The sequence below is a fragment of the Heterodontus francisci genome, chromosome 36 (assembly GCF_036365525.1).
Source record: "Heterodontus francisci isolate sHetFra1 chromosome 36, sHetFra1.hap1, whole genome shotgun sequence".
Lineage (NCBI taxonomy): Eukaryota > Metazoa > Chordata > Chondrichthyes > Heterodontiformes > Heterodontidae > Heterodontus > Heterodontus francisci.
The window spans coordinates 6561503-6576471 of record NC_090406.1 but is presented as its reverse complement, the minus strand read 5'-3'; the positions used below and the strand labels follow the sequence as shown (position 1 = coordinate 6576471).

The 14969-nt window shown below is 43.6% G+C and overlaps 2 protein-coding genes across 18 annotated transcripts in view; both read right to left on the bottom strand.

The window, feature by feature from the left end:
* Positions 1-9433, bottom strand: part of armc6 (armadillo repeat containing 6) — a 55229-nt gene extending 45796 nt beyond the window's left edge. Inside the window, exons 1-2 of the mRNA XM_068016060.1 lie at positions 9345-9433; positions 3677-3849 (exon numbers count right to left, since the gene is read on the bottom strand). The gene's annotated coding sequence lies outside the window, so the exon portion shown is untranslated. The remainder of the gene's footprint in view (positions 1-3676; positions 3850-9344) is intronic.
* A 40-nt stretch (positions 9434-9473) lies between these two features.
* gatad2ab (GATA zinc finger domain containing 2Ab) overlaps positions 9474-14969 on the bottom strand; it is a 151036-nt gene continuing 145540 nt past the window's right edge. For all 17 annotated transcript variants that reach the window (XM_068016042.1, XM_068016056.1, XM_068016057.1 and 14 more), the window contains one exon: positions 9474-14160. In XM_068016042.1, the coding sequence (XP_067872143.1) occupies positions 14027-14160 (134 nt within the window). In that variant the 3' untranslated portion in view covers positions 9474-14026. The remainder of the gene's footprint in view (positions 14161-14969) is intronic.

Sequence of the window (14969 nt, the reverse complement as noted above, 5' to 3'; positions counted from 1 at the left end):
AATTCTGCTTTTAGGTCTCCATATTTGCATCCTTCAGGCAGCCTGTAAAGGTCATCAAGATAAGCATCAACTGTTTCATGTGGTTTCTGGACTCTTTTGTTAGATTTTGCCCTTTCCAGAATCTTATTGCTCCTCAGGTTGAAATATATATCGAAGGCGTATGTAAGGCAAGCCCCCACCTGCCAAGACTGAGGCACACATTATTTTACCACATTGACATTAAAACTTAAAATTGCAAGCCCGACTGGAAAGACATTTGCATAATAACAGACAGCGTTGGAACAAAGGGGACACAGTCACTGCTTCCCCACTACACAGAAGTGGTCAGACCAGTTTTAGTCACATGACTAACTGGCTGTTGCAGGGGTTGGAACTTTAAATTGGAGAAAACAGGATTTGAACTCGGAAAGCCGCGTGCTCCAGGTTGGAACAGAACCTCCTCTTCAGTGCTGCTTGCCTCCATCTCTTTCCCACAGAACTGAATCTTGTGAAAAGACGTGAACCTCAAAGAGAGAAAAATCTCCTATGTGAACAAGGTTTAAGAACAACACTGGGCCCCGACGAACAGCAAGACTACTTACAATCAAGTGAAGCACAGTAAACAAGAAACTTCTGATATTGCCTCAAACCCCCCTCTACTATATTTTCCTCTCCCCTTTTCTGTCCCTATTTGCATGTGAGTGTCGCATGTGCATGTTGGCGTGGGCATGTCATATCCGTGGGCATTAACCATATGAGAGTTTGTTTTTAAAAAAATTCATCTTTCTTCTCTAAACCTCAGAAAACCTGTGAGAATTTGTTTCTTTGTCTTATAATTGGAAAGCTGTGAACAAGAATTCACAAAGGGGAGCTCAAAACACAAATTTCTGTTAAAAACAGGTATCTCGGGGTCTTTTGCTGTCTTCACTTGGTCTCATTGTACCAGGGTTTAATTGTAAACAGTGTTTTCAGCTCCTCCTTTGTGAATCCTTGTTCACAGCTTTCCAATTCTCTCTTTGAGGTTCACGTATTTTCCCAAGATTCTGTTCCATGGGAAAGAAATGGAGGCAGGCAGGACTGGAGAGGACGTTCTGTTCCAACCGGAGCACATGGCTTTGCGAGTTCAAATCCTGTTTTTTCCAATTTAAAACACTCAGTTCCAACCTTTGCAACAGCCAGTTAGTCATATGACTAAAACTGGTCTGACCACTTCTTCTGTGTATTGGGGAAGCAACAACTGGGTCCTCTTTGTTCCAGCACTGTCTGTTACTATGCAAACGTCTTTCCAGTCAGGGGCTTGCAATTTTAAATTTTAATCTTCATGTGGCGAATTTATGTGTGCCTCAGTCTTGGCAGGTGGGGCGCTTGCCTGATAACTTTTAAAACTTCATCAAATTTGTCTGATGTCTCATTAATAACTTGTCTTGAAATAACATTGCTCCAAAGGAATAGAGCAACTTGCTCTGCTTCAGACTGGCTGTCTAATTTGGAAGCAATTCTATATCTCATTAATCTTTTTCACCAGAGTCACCAATTTTGAGTTTGATTTGGTCCTTCCATGTGTCCAAACCTCCCTCATGTTGTGAAATTAAGATCCATGTCTTTCTAAGTAGTTTGCTTTCGTTTTTAAAATTTTCCCTCCAGTATCGAAGGTTCCTTCTTTTGCATGAGGTCCCAAAGACCCTCTCAGGTGCATGTAAAACCATCCCATCGCCACTAGTGAAAGAACAGCAAGGAGTCCTGGCCAACATTCATCCCTCAAATATATGTACAATAAAACCCAGATTAACTGGTCCTTAACTCATTGCTGTTTGTGAGATCTTGATGTGCAGAAAACTAACTAACGTGCTTGACTACATAACATCGGTCGGGAATTTCCTCGGAGCTACTCCCGCTCCAATGTTGCAACTTGTATGGAATATTCCAGGACTCTACTGTCCAACCTCCCGTAGTCCACTCTCCGCAAACTTCAGCTCATTCAAAGCTCAGCTGCCCTGTATTATAACCCGCACCGAGTCCTGTTTCACCCATCACTCACCCCAGGCTGGCTGATCTAAGAGGATCACCTAGCGATAAGGTAAATCGAGGACATGACTTCAAATTAAACCACGACTGAAGGATACGGCGACTCAAACTGACAAAAGGAAAATTTAGGACAGATACAAGTCACTTTTCTTCACATGCACAGTTAATTCTGGGTAGGATATTGCAACAAAATAGCAATGGGAGGAGGCCATTCAGCCCCTTAAGCCTGCTATCCCATTCAATTCAATCAAAGCTGATATGCATCTCAACTCCATCTACCTGCCTTGGTTCTGTAACCCTTACTGCCTCTACCCAACAAAAATCTATTGTTAAGAAATACTTCCCGACATCCCCCCTGAATGGCCCAGCTCTAATTTTAAGGTTATGTCCCGTTTTTCTGGACTTTATCTCTATCTACCCTTTGAACTCCTTTATTCATCTTAAACACAATCTTTTATACTTGAGGGAATACAGGTTTAAGTTTATGCAACCTGTCTGCATAATTTAACACTTTTAGCCCCAGTTCTTGACTGATGAGCTAAGATGGGGCAAATTACCTTCCTCTACAGTGTAGAGGGAGCTTTACTCTGCATCTAATTCCTTTGGTACCTGGTTGCTGTTGACAGTGGGTGCGCAAAATTAAAATGCTCCATCCCTCACCTTATTGAGGTCAAAAAAAGATAAAATAGCACCAATGACAACCTTCAGTGTTATTCATTAAAGACACTGACTGTCAGTCTCTCAGGCTGCATCTGTACTATTCCTCTCCTCCCAACATCTGCCTGTAGTTCAATCAAACTCAACCCACCATTGTGTCAGGCCTTCAGTGCTGTCTACTTACCTCTCAAGATTCTGTTTGCAGAGTGCTCAACCGATTTCCGCTGTGACTAGTGCAAAGTCACCTTGGTCAAGTGTGCACTCCAATGCAACCCTCCTAGTTTGTTAAAGGTTATTCACAGCTGGTCCACAACCTGTGGCATCAAGTTCCAGCTAAACCGGCAGCTCAGACATTGAACCACGGCATTGGGTTGGTGAGAGAACATCTTTGCTACTGATTATTTGGGGCGAGAAAAACATAAATTCTACATAATTGTACGTAGGAAAGGCAGGATCGGCACACACATACACAGGCTGGTCCCAGGAAGGGACTTAAATAGGCCCGTTGCCAAGTGAGTGAGGTCAGAATGGGCTTTTCACTGTTGCTAAGCTGGTGATATCACAGAGAGTGCCTTTTTTTTGGGCCTCTCTTTTGTGTGCCACTACCTCTTGAAAATGACCGGACCACAAGTGCCAAATCCCGACCTTCCATCCGATGATCTGGCCTATGGTGAAGGATGAGATTTATCTTTGTGGGGAAGTGAGATTGGCCTAGGCTCACGTGAGCTAAGGAGGTGAACAGAAGAAAAGAAAATTGGCCTGGCTTCAGGTTAGAGACTGGCAAGTCCCCTATGTGATGTAGACGAGGACAGGATCAGTTCTATACTCATGAAACTGAGCCAAACAATGAGTCCTGCTGCCTTCAAAGCAAAGAAAGTTTTGTTTTGGAGTGGGTTCTAGGTTTCCTACCCTATCTGGTCCCTGCTTACCCACCTTCTCACCATATTTCTCAATCCCACTCACCATGTCCCTCAAACCCAGTTACTCACCATATCCATCAATCCCAATTTCTCACCTTATACCTACCATGTCCCTCCATCTCTTGTCTCTTCAGAATCATACCTAATTGCTTCAAATGCATCAGTGACCTCAGTCCACAACTGTATTACCACAGCAGTCAACACTGAGGAAATATTAGAAGAGTGTTTTTTCTATTTTCTGGGTGTCCAACCAGAATCTCCCCGAACCCTGGCAAATCAAAGAAAAAAAAATTGATTTTATACTGTGCCATTCATGTCCTCAGAATGCCCTAAAATGCTTCACAACCAATTAATTATCTTTTGGAATGTAATCACTGTTGTTGTTTAGGCAGCAGCCATTGCATTCACAGCAAGATCCCACAAATATCAAACACAATGACTGATCAGTTAGTTTGTTAAAGATTGAATGTTGGCCCAGGACATTGGGAGAGCTCCTCTCCATCTGTCTTATCACTGCTTATGGTTTGACTGGTTTTGTGTTTTATGGATCTGGAAGTTTGGAAAGGCTGTTCTTGCCACTGTTGTCTCATTGCTCAAATCCACAATCAGGGCACGAAGCTTTGTTAGTATATCAGCGACTGAGGATCAATGCAAATTAATGGGAACACAGCTTTAATTTGGATATGTGGCACCCTCCAGTCTCCGTGTTACTCACCCACAAAGACAATAGCTTTGAGGCCCCTGGTGCATGTCTCAGGCCAATCCCCACTTCCCCTCTCTATATGTACAATCTGTCTAACCCTCCGTCCTTACCTTTAAAATCAGCCAAGGGGAGCATGACTGGCCTTGGCTGCAACACGGGTTCATTGTCTCAAAGATTATTTAACAAGTCACTAAATCTACCCCACGTGACACCTTGTATTTAATATAACATCTTTAACACAGCAAAATCTCCCAAGGCACATCACAGGCGTAAAATCAAACAAAATTTGACACTGAGCCACATAGAGAGATTTTAGGACAGAGGACCAAGAGCTTGGGCAAAGAAGCAAGTTTCAAAAAACCTCTTATAGGAGGAGAGTTTAGGGGAGAAAATTCCACATCTTGGGGACCAGGCAGCTGAAGGCACAACCGCCAGTGGTGGAGTATTTAAAATTAGGAATGTGCAAGAGGCCAGAATTGGAGGAGTGCAGAGATCTCAGAAGGTTGTAGGGTTGGAAGGGGGTTACTGCGATAGGGAGGGGCGAGGCCCTGGAGGAATTTGAAAATAAGGATGAGAATTTTAAACTTGAGGTGTTGCTGGACTGGAAGCCAATATAAACCAGTGTGCACAAGTGGCGATAGGTGAACAGTGTTCCTATTTAATCTGTCGTGATCGATACAGGGACCACCAATACGGCGGCAGTGCTGCATCGTCAGACGTGCTGTCATTCAGATGGGATGTTGAGAATAGGTCCTGTCTGTTCTCAGATGGACATAAAAAATTCCATGGCACTGTTTAGAAGAGCTGTGTCCTGCCCATATTTCGCCAACAACCAACATCACTAAAACAGATAAATAAAAGCAAAATACTGCAGATGCTGGAAATCTGAAATAAAAACAGAAAGTGCTGGAAATGCTCGGCAGGTCTGGCAGCATCTGTGGAGAGAGAAACAGAGTTAACGTTTCAGGTCAGTGACCTTTCATCAGAACTGGAAAAGGAACAGATGATCCCTTCACCATCACATTGCTGTTAGTGGGATCTTGCTATGCAAAAATTGTCTACCACATGTCCTACATTATACTTCAAAAGTATTTTGTTGGCTATAAAATGCTTTAGAACATCCTGTGGTTGTGAAAGGCGTTATAGAAATGCAAGTCTTTCTTTCCCGCATGCAGTTTATACCAGCAGCCAGTTTTGACACTTCTAAACACAAAGATCTTTTTGTGACTAGGCAATGCCTCTTGGGTGAACAGGAAGAACTTTATCAAGCAGTGGCTCCAGGCATTTAGCACAGGAAATGCTGCAGGTTCACAGCAGGTCCAGCAGAGTCTAAAAGGAGAAAAGGCAAGGGTGATCCTTTGGATTGCACCAGGGGCATTAACCTTTCTATTTCACCTTCTCTATTTCCAGAGCTTTCATTTTATCCATTTCTACAACGGTTTTATTTTTTGATTTGCTAAATCATAACACACAAAATGAGGACTTGCGTCTAGTGTATCCCACCAGTTTCCAACCCATCGAGCATGGTTGGCTTCAAACCTGGAACAACTCTACTGCATGAACCATATTATATGATTTTAACAATAACAACCTACGTTGTGCCTTTGATGTATTCAAATATCATTAGACGCTTCACATATAGGTGTATAAAGAACTGACACTTGAAATATTTGGGATAGATGAGGAGGAGTGACTAAACACTAGGCCAGAAAGATAGATCTTGATGAATTAGTTAAAACTGGAGGGGATGGTGATGAGGTGTAGGGACAGAGGTTCCAAAGAGTTGGACAAGGTAGGCTGAAATTTCAGCCAGAGGGATACACACCAAGCTAGAGTCAAAAGAACAGTTGTTTGAGAGGCGATTATAGATCTGGAGCAGACTGGAGATAGGATGCGGTGAGATCATGGAAGGATTTATCAATAAGGATAAGGATTTTGAATCTAATGCATTGGGGATGAGCAGTCATTATAAATCAGTAATGGGTAAGTGGCAGAACTACTGCCACAGTATAACACTGGGATGCAGCACCATCACTGTATACCACTAATGCACAGCATTGTCACTTGTATAATACCGGAGTTCAGTACTGATGGGTAGAAGTCTTGGGTAAAAGACTTATTTTATTCAGCGCCTTTCACATCAGGGCATCCCAAAGCACTTCACCACCAATGAAGTAATTTTTGAAATGTAATTGCTGCTGTAATGTAGGGAACATGGCAGCCACTTTGCACACAAGCTCCCACAAACAGCAATGTGATAATGACCAGATAATCCGTTTTGAGATATAGACTGAGGGTTAGCACCCCTGCACTTCTTCAAATTAGGGACATTGGATCATTTACGCCCCCTTGAGACAGCAGATGGGGCCTCAATTTAATGTTGCATCTGAAAGAGGACATTCTGACAATGCAACAGTCCCTCAGTACTGCATAGAAGGGTCAGCCTATATTTTTGTGACCCTACAACCTTCTGGCTGAGAGGTGAGTACTACCAACTGAGCCACAGTTGGTACATTACTAGTGGATACAGGTCTGTCACTGTATAACACTGGGGTACATTACTAGTGGATACAGGTCTGTCACTGTATAATACTGGGGTACATTACTAGTGGATACAGGTCTGTCACTGTATAATACTGGGGTACATTACTAGTGGATACAGGTCTGCCACTGTATAACACTGGTGTACATTACTAGTGGATACAGGTCTGTCACTGTATAACACTGGGGACAGTACTTAACAATTTCAGGAATGCCATTTAGTTAGTAACAGGAACGAGGTACAAAAATGGAATTGTCAGTTTTCTGAGTCAGATTGAAAAGGCCTGTAGCATTTGGTTCAGAGTTGGTGAGATTTGCAGCTACGGATTTGTTGACAGCCCCATAAGCAACATTGTGTAGTTACAGCCAATTAGGTAAGCACTGATTCATTCCTCATTGAAAGAAAAGTCTCCTATTTACAGAGTTCCTTTCACAACCTCTGGATATCCCAATGTGCTTTACAGATAAAGTAGTAGTAACATGTGCTGTGGATGAAGGGGAACCGGTGGATATACTATACTTCCTTCGATTTTCACAAGGCATTTGATAAGGTGCCACATCAAAGGTTATTGCAGAAAAATAAAAGCTCATGGTGTAGGGGGTAACATATTGCCATTGATAGAGATTGGCTAGCTAACAGGAAAGACAGTAGGCATAAAAGGCTCATTTTCTGGTTGGCAATATGTAACAAGTGGTGTGCCGCAGGTATCAGTGCTGGGACCTCAACTTTTTATAATTTATATCGATGTCTTGGATGAAGGGACCGAAGGTATAGTTGCTAAATTTGCTGATGACACAAAGATAGGTAGGAAAATAAGTTGTGAAGAGGACATAAGGAGGCTACAAAGGGATAGAGAGGTTAAGTGAGTGGGCAAAGATCTAGCAAATGGAGTATAGGAAATGTGAAATTGTCCATTTTGGCAAGAATAAAAATGCATATAATCTAAATGGCGAGAGATTGCAGAGCTCTGAGATGCAGAGGGATCTGGGTGTCTGAGTGTATGAATCATAAAAGGTTAGTATGCAGGTTCAGCAAGTAATTAGGAAAGCTAATAGAATGTTATGGTTTATTGTAAGAGGAATTGAATACAAAAGTAGGGAGGTTATGCTTCAGCAATACAGGGCATTGTTGAGACGACATATGAAGTACCGTGTACAGTATTGGTCTCCTTATTTAAGGATGTAAATGCGTTGGAAACAGTTCAGAGGTTTACAAGACTAATACCTGGAATAGGCAGGTTGCCTGATAAGGAAAGCTTGGACAGGCTAGGCTTGCATCTGCTGGAATTTACAAGAGTAAGAGGCGGCTTGATTGAAATATACAAGATCCTGAGGGGTCTTGACAGGGTGGATGTGGAAAGGATGTTTCCCCTTGTGGGAGAATCTAGAACTAGGAGTACTGTTTAAATATGAAGGGGTTGCCCATTTAAGACAGATGAGGAGAATTTTTTTCTCTGAGGATCGTGAGTCTTTGGAACTCTCTTCCTCAAAAGGCAGTGGAAGCAGAGTCTTTGAATATTCTTAAGGCAGAGGTCGATAAGATTCTTGATAAGCAAGGGGTGAAAAGGTTATTGGGGGAAAGTGGGAATGAGGTTATAATCAGATCAGCCATGATCTTATTGAATGGCAGAGCAGGCTCGAGGGGATGAGTGACCTATTCCTAATTCGTATGTACCTTCCTGTCCACTGTGTGAATTATGATCAATAGCCCTCAAGCTGGGATAAACCAGCCCTTACAGCTAATTTTTGTTCTTTTTCAGTTTTTATTTCTTCCTTGGTTTATTGGTCCTGTGTATGAATTTTGAGATCCTGGTTGGAGTGGACAAAAAGCCTGGAATAACCCACCAGATGCCTCTATTTAAAATTATATTTTAAACTATTTAAAATCCCTCTTACGGATTGCACACCATTCTGTGCAGCTTTTCCAAGTAGAATTTAAGCAGTGTTCTTTAGAACTACAGAACACTGCTTCACAACTACCAAAATGGCAGACCCACTGCATAAGGCCAGAAGGGGCTAACCCTTCAGTACAAAGGTGGAAGTTCATACAAAGAGGCCTCCTTGACCATTCTACAGCATTTCTCATTGGACGTTAAAGAAAAGCCTCTCTCTGTATAGTACATCTAAATCTTCAAATATTCAGCCACGCAGCTTGAACGTGCCCTCTGTCTTTGCTGATTTACCTTGGTGTCCAACACTCCCTCAATGCCTCAAATTTAAAAATTCTCATCAGTGTATTAATGCGTTCATAGCTTCCACTCTCATCCCAACAACCCAATGACTGACTCCAGCAGCTTGTGAGAATGTGCCTTCAGCTAGCAGAGTCCAAACCTTTGGAATTTACTCCCTAAATTCCTCCACATACCTCTTCTGAGACCCTCCTAAAAACCATTGAATCTTGGAGTTAGCATTATCAGTGTAGAGGGAGCTTTACTCTAATATGTGAGGTACCTGCCCTGGGAGTGCTTGATGGGACAGTGTAGAGGCAGCTTCACTCTATCTAAAGTACTATAGCTTACCTGAGCATGCTCGGCATTAGGTGCTGAATTGGGAAAATCTTCATTCATCCCCACCGATATTCTCAACTTCAGGAGCCCAAGTTTACACAAAAAGAAATGCCGTGAAGAACAGACAGTGGTGCCACGATGCTGTTTGTCCTGTTTATTTGTCATTCAAATGCTAAAAATCCCTCACAATACAATATACATAATCCATTTCAAGCATGGATTTAAATTCCCCAGCAGGGCTTCAGTGGGAATGGGCATCTCGAGCAATTTCTTTGAAACTTCTATCAAAGGCTATAGTCACAGTAAATAGAAGGTCCAGAAGATCGACACTTGGGACTTCAGTCACCCGGAATATAAATTTGCTGGCAACACAAAGTGCAGACAAAAATTCTTTTGCACAGCTCGAGTCCTGTTATCTGCAGTTATTTCCACGTATACGGCGTTGCTCCCACTTGAAGACGGTTTTTGCTTACAGACAATATATGCTTGAGGTTTTTGGGGTATTTGCATTCATTCTAGAAAAATACCTGTCAGTTTCTCTTTCTTCCCTCCTCCCCTTTCCTCCGACAACCAACTTTAGGGGAGGAAGGGGAGAGGAAGAGAATCGGAATGGGGTCCGAAGAGGAAGATGGGAGTCGTAGGTTTCCGATTATCCTGCAATCCAAACTCTTGCTGTGAAGCTGGGCGCTTTATTTGGTATCAATTTGTTACTGAGCGTCCAAATGAGGCACAACGATCTCCTGTGGACTACATTTCCTTCAAAGTATAAAACAATTGTTGAATATCGTTACTTGCCCCTCCCCACAAAACCAAAAACCAAAAGGTGATGACCTCACCTGACCAGATTAAAAAGGTCTAGTTATGGTCCAAACATATTGTACTGTGTGTGTGGACCCATGTCCACGAGGAACTACATCGATTGAGAGTGCCCCCAAACTAACAAGAGCCAGTGGACAAGAGACGATTTTCATCCCAAGCAGGGTTCGGTTTGAACCCAGGTCCCAGAGGTCAAACCCCTTGCACCCTGCTGCTCCCTTCCTTTCTTTGAGGGTGGGGGGAGAAGCAGCAGGAAGGAAAGGGGTCCCAAGATGGGATGGTGGACAACAAGTTGAAGTTATCAACCTGCCCCGTCAAGAAGAACATTTTTGACTTCTGTTCTCCTTGAGTTACCAACCCCAGACTTAAGGGATTACCCTTGAGAGCAAAAAGTGCAGGGCACAGAGCTTATCATTTGTAATGCATTACATTAACCTAACACATTAGACATGGCTCTCCAAAACAACGCAAAGAAGTATTTGCATCAGCTGATGCAACCAACTTCAGTATGTAAACAGCTAGGGAAGGAGGAGGACTGATAAATGATGGAACCAATTAATTCTCAAGGATAAAAGTACGTCTCCTACTGGCTTACTGGGCACTGTCAGCAGAACCCAACTCTCCCGAGAAAGAACGTTGGGCAGTGAGAAAAGAGGGAGTGAGTTGGGGACAATTAAAAAAAATACACGGTTTAACCCGATCCTTGGGTGGATTACAGTTGGAGCTATTTTCTGCCCACACTCCAAGTCTACAATCCACCCTGAATCTGGAAAGCTATACCGTGTAAACATCCAATAAAGATGGCAACAAACTCAAACTTCTACAACAAAAAAAAACCTCAGTTATGTACATTGCATCAGAGAACCCAAGAGTCAGAACTTCCAATTATCCAGCTCCATCCCATATGTTACAAAACGGACAACCTTCCCAGCCATCCCGGCCCCTCGTCACTCCAAACAAAAATAATACAACATACTGACATGGTTACACACCTTCCTGGATATGCTGTATGTTTTTTTTTAAAAAAGAGGGGATGAAATTGTTCTGGTAGCTGCACAGTAGTAGTATACAGGAGGCAATCCGGAGCAGTGACCAATATGTAGAAGCTTCGTCCTTCTCCCTTATGCTCCAACTCTTGTCGTGACCTAATTTCACAGTAGCCCTGCAGTCCTCTGCCTCAACCAGGTGGTTGCGCAACTTCATGCATGAATTGGCTGAGGAGCACGAGGATTTTTGATCGCTGTTTGTGGGGATTTTGGTGGGGCGGGGCAGTGAAGCTAGAGGTCAGGCAAAACATTCGTGATCAATCTTCACCTCCACACATGCAATTGGACTTTCCAATAGGAGTTACTGGATGGCCAACAGGCACACGAACCTCTGCCACTTTCCCTAGCTTATGGGGCACAGAGGCGAAGGGTAGCAACTCCATGTAGTTCCTGGTGGCCCCCATCTGCTAAGATCAAACTGGGATCGAACCTGGAACTGACCTTTTCTGTAGTGCTCAGTACTGCAGTGCATTGGTGCACTTCCTAAGTCACAGTTGTTCCTTATTAGTTCCTGGGAGCACGTGGCTGGGTTTAGAAACTGAATAGTGCATAAACCCCTACCTCCCTGCGTGTGTGTGTGTTATAGGATCAGAAACATGTTCTTTTCAACCCGTTTCCACAAATGAGAGTTGAGCCAACTCTGATCAGATGCAAATGTCAGGGTCTCTGAAAATTGCATTGTTACACTTTGATCTCTGCAGTGCAAGAAATGCACTCAAAAATATTAACTTAAATTTGGTGGAATTAAATTTCTCATTCCAGCTAACCAATCATACACAAATAAAAACCCTAAGATTTACAACAACAAAACAGGGACAACTGGCAAAATCTTTTTTTGGTTCCTAATGACTAATTGGATATCAAAAAGGAGGGGAAAATAAAAATCTCTGTAAATATTGGTCAAAAGAAATTCACACTGGAAGGAGAAATAAACAAGCTAAATTGACTGTCACTTCTAACTTCTCGGAGCTCAGAATTGAGCGCAGAGTTGCTCAGTCACAGTTGAACTTTGTGGATGTTGATGCTTTTTATGTCTGCCACACCCCTCTCGCTCCACTCCCCCCTGCCTCTCCACCCCCCCCACCCCCGCCCATCCCACTCCGCCAACCAAATGTCCCACTTTCTCCCCACCCCAGCTTTGCCTTCAGGCAGAAACTTCCCCCTTGGTATAGCCTTGACTCACCTCTGTCCTCCTGTCACTGCCCAAATGTAAACACATGACTTAACATCGATTAGAGCTTTATGCCATTAGGTCAGTCCAACTGACCTAGATGGCCTGGGAGCACAAAGGCAGAAAGGGCCTCCAACTCTAGCGAGGCTCAGTGTACTTATGTCCTTAAAAAAAACTACGCCCCTCCCCGCCTCAATGAGTTTGGAATGCAGACCCAGGCACCTTTAAAAATCCAATGCTGGGAACATAGCAGCTAGATCTGCCTTGGATACAACAGCAATGGGATAACTAGCTAAGCACTCCAAAGTGAAGGTGTCCAAATAGGGGAGGGGAGAAAGGCGGCAGGAGCATGAAATAAAAATGGAGAAAAAATTACTCACCCTCCTGAAGTGTCTTTAGCAAAATGGAGCAACTTCTGTGCTCAAGTCATGTCATTGTCCAATATGGATATTCAGGGCAGCCGGCTCACCAGTGAATAATTTCACAAAGAGCTCCCAAAAGAAAACAAAACTTTGCTGAAATAATCTCTCCTTTCAAAGCAATAGAAAATGACCCGTGTCTCAGGTTATCTGTCTATTTCCACAGTGCTGAACGCGCTGCTTGTAAACCGACTGATGTTCATCGATGTGTGTATGGGGCTGTTTTGGGAGTGGTGGTTGTGAAGGAAAGGAAGGAATCACTGGGCTACTTCCACTGGCTGAAAGTGGGCAGTGGAGCGAGAAGGAAAAAACACTGGAAATCACCAGCATCATTGCACATACTCTAACAATGTAGGGCAGAACCACCTATTTCTCCCCTGCAAAACAAATTCTTATTGTAAAAAAGGCAACCTCCAATTAAAACTGAGGTTGCTTTGCAAATTGGCACAGGGCAGGGTGTGGGGTTGAATTCCCAGAGAAATCGCATGATTTGCTTAATAGTGACTAGGAAAGCATGCTTTAGAGATGGAAGGGTGGGAGTTACAAAAAATATATATATATCACAGGAGAGGAGAGGGTTCTCAGAGGTTGGACAGCATAGTTGTTTGGTTATCCTTCAATGTTGCCCACTATGCTTGAAAGCTAAAGTCTCTGTTCCTGTAGACTGAATGCTCCAAATTGCCCGACTGTAACTGGCTCAGTAGCCCTCTGCTCAACTTGACCCCTCATGTTGATTGACCCGGGGTTATTGTGTTTATAGTCATGATGAGAACGGAAGGAAAAAACCCCCAAAAACTATACAGCTATTGTAGAACTGGAGATCGATCATGGTGCCCTTTATACGGTGAAGGTGAGAAACAGAAACACACACACGCAAACGCGTTTACACACTCACACGCACTCACATGGAGACAGATGCACTCACACACACACAGAAAGAGCAAGTAAAAAAAAAAATCTCATTTCCCCATACAGCTTTCATTACAATCCGACAAAATGAATACCCATTTCTAAATAGTCACATGTTGTACTTTTTCCTTATACATTGTGTAAGAACAGTGTCCAAAAGGCAAAGAAATCCAAATTTCATCCGATAGGACTAAGAGAAATCGCCAGGTTGACGTGGGGCTCACACCTCTGACTGTTGGACTGCATGGTGGCAGCAAAGGAAGAGAGGTGCAAAGTGAAGGCAGTTGTCTCTCGGAGCTATTTCCCTATTACCCCCCCTACTCCCACCCCGATTTATTTCCATGTGGTGGCTGACTGGCTGATGGATCGTGAGGGGATCATGTCCAACAGGTACTCTCGCTGACGATCCACGGCAGAAGTTGTCTTGTGCATCGATAGATTCGGGCTAACGTACGCCATGGTAGCCCCTGGAAATGGAAAGAAGCGTCAGAACTTACTCACTGCAGCAAAAAAAAAATTACATCCTCAAAATCATTAATGGAATCTGATGAGCAGATCCAAATTATTTTTTTGACTGGAAGTTGGCACGTTGGCCGGACCTTTCAATTCGCGACCCCCCTCCCATCGACTCAGTCTTGACCACTGCAAATTCTTTCTCCGTTATCTTGACCCATGCTTGTGCTCAAAGCACATCTCCGGAGGTATCCCAGGTAAGGTTAGGAAGCAGCTGACAGCACCAGGTGGTATAATTTAAATTGAATGATGCAGGTACAACACAATAATGCTTCCTATGCCATTTCTTGGAACTAGTTTATATAGTAGTTGGGTAAGGGAATACACATGGAAATAGGCACTGGGCGTGGCTAGGCTTCAAACTGCAGGATCTGTAAAGCAACTTTCTGGGAACCCAGGTTAAGTTCCATTTTAATGCAAGTTGGGTAATGTAGGAATGCTCTGCAGGGAAGAAAGCCATTTGGCTATTTAAGACCACACGCAGCAAGGTTTCACTCTGGATTTGCATAGTGTATAGGCCTTTTTAAGGCCTGCAATTACTGCACAGCTTCCTGGGAGCAAGTCCCCACCCAGAAATACAAGGTTCGGGGGAGAGGATGGGGAGGGGTCAGGGATGGGGAGGGGTCAGGGGAGAGGAGGGGGAGGGGGAGAGGAGGATGAGGGGGCAGGGGAGGAGGAGGAGGAGGAGGATGAGGGGGCAGGGGAGAGGAGGGGGGCGTGGAGAGACAGACAGCAACAATAAAGAAAGCATCTTGTTGATCTA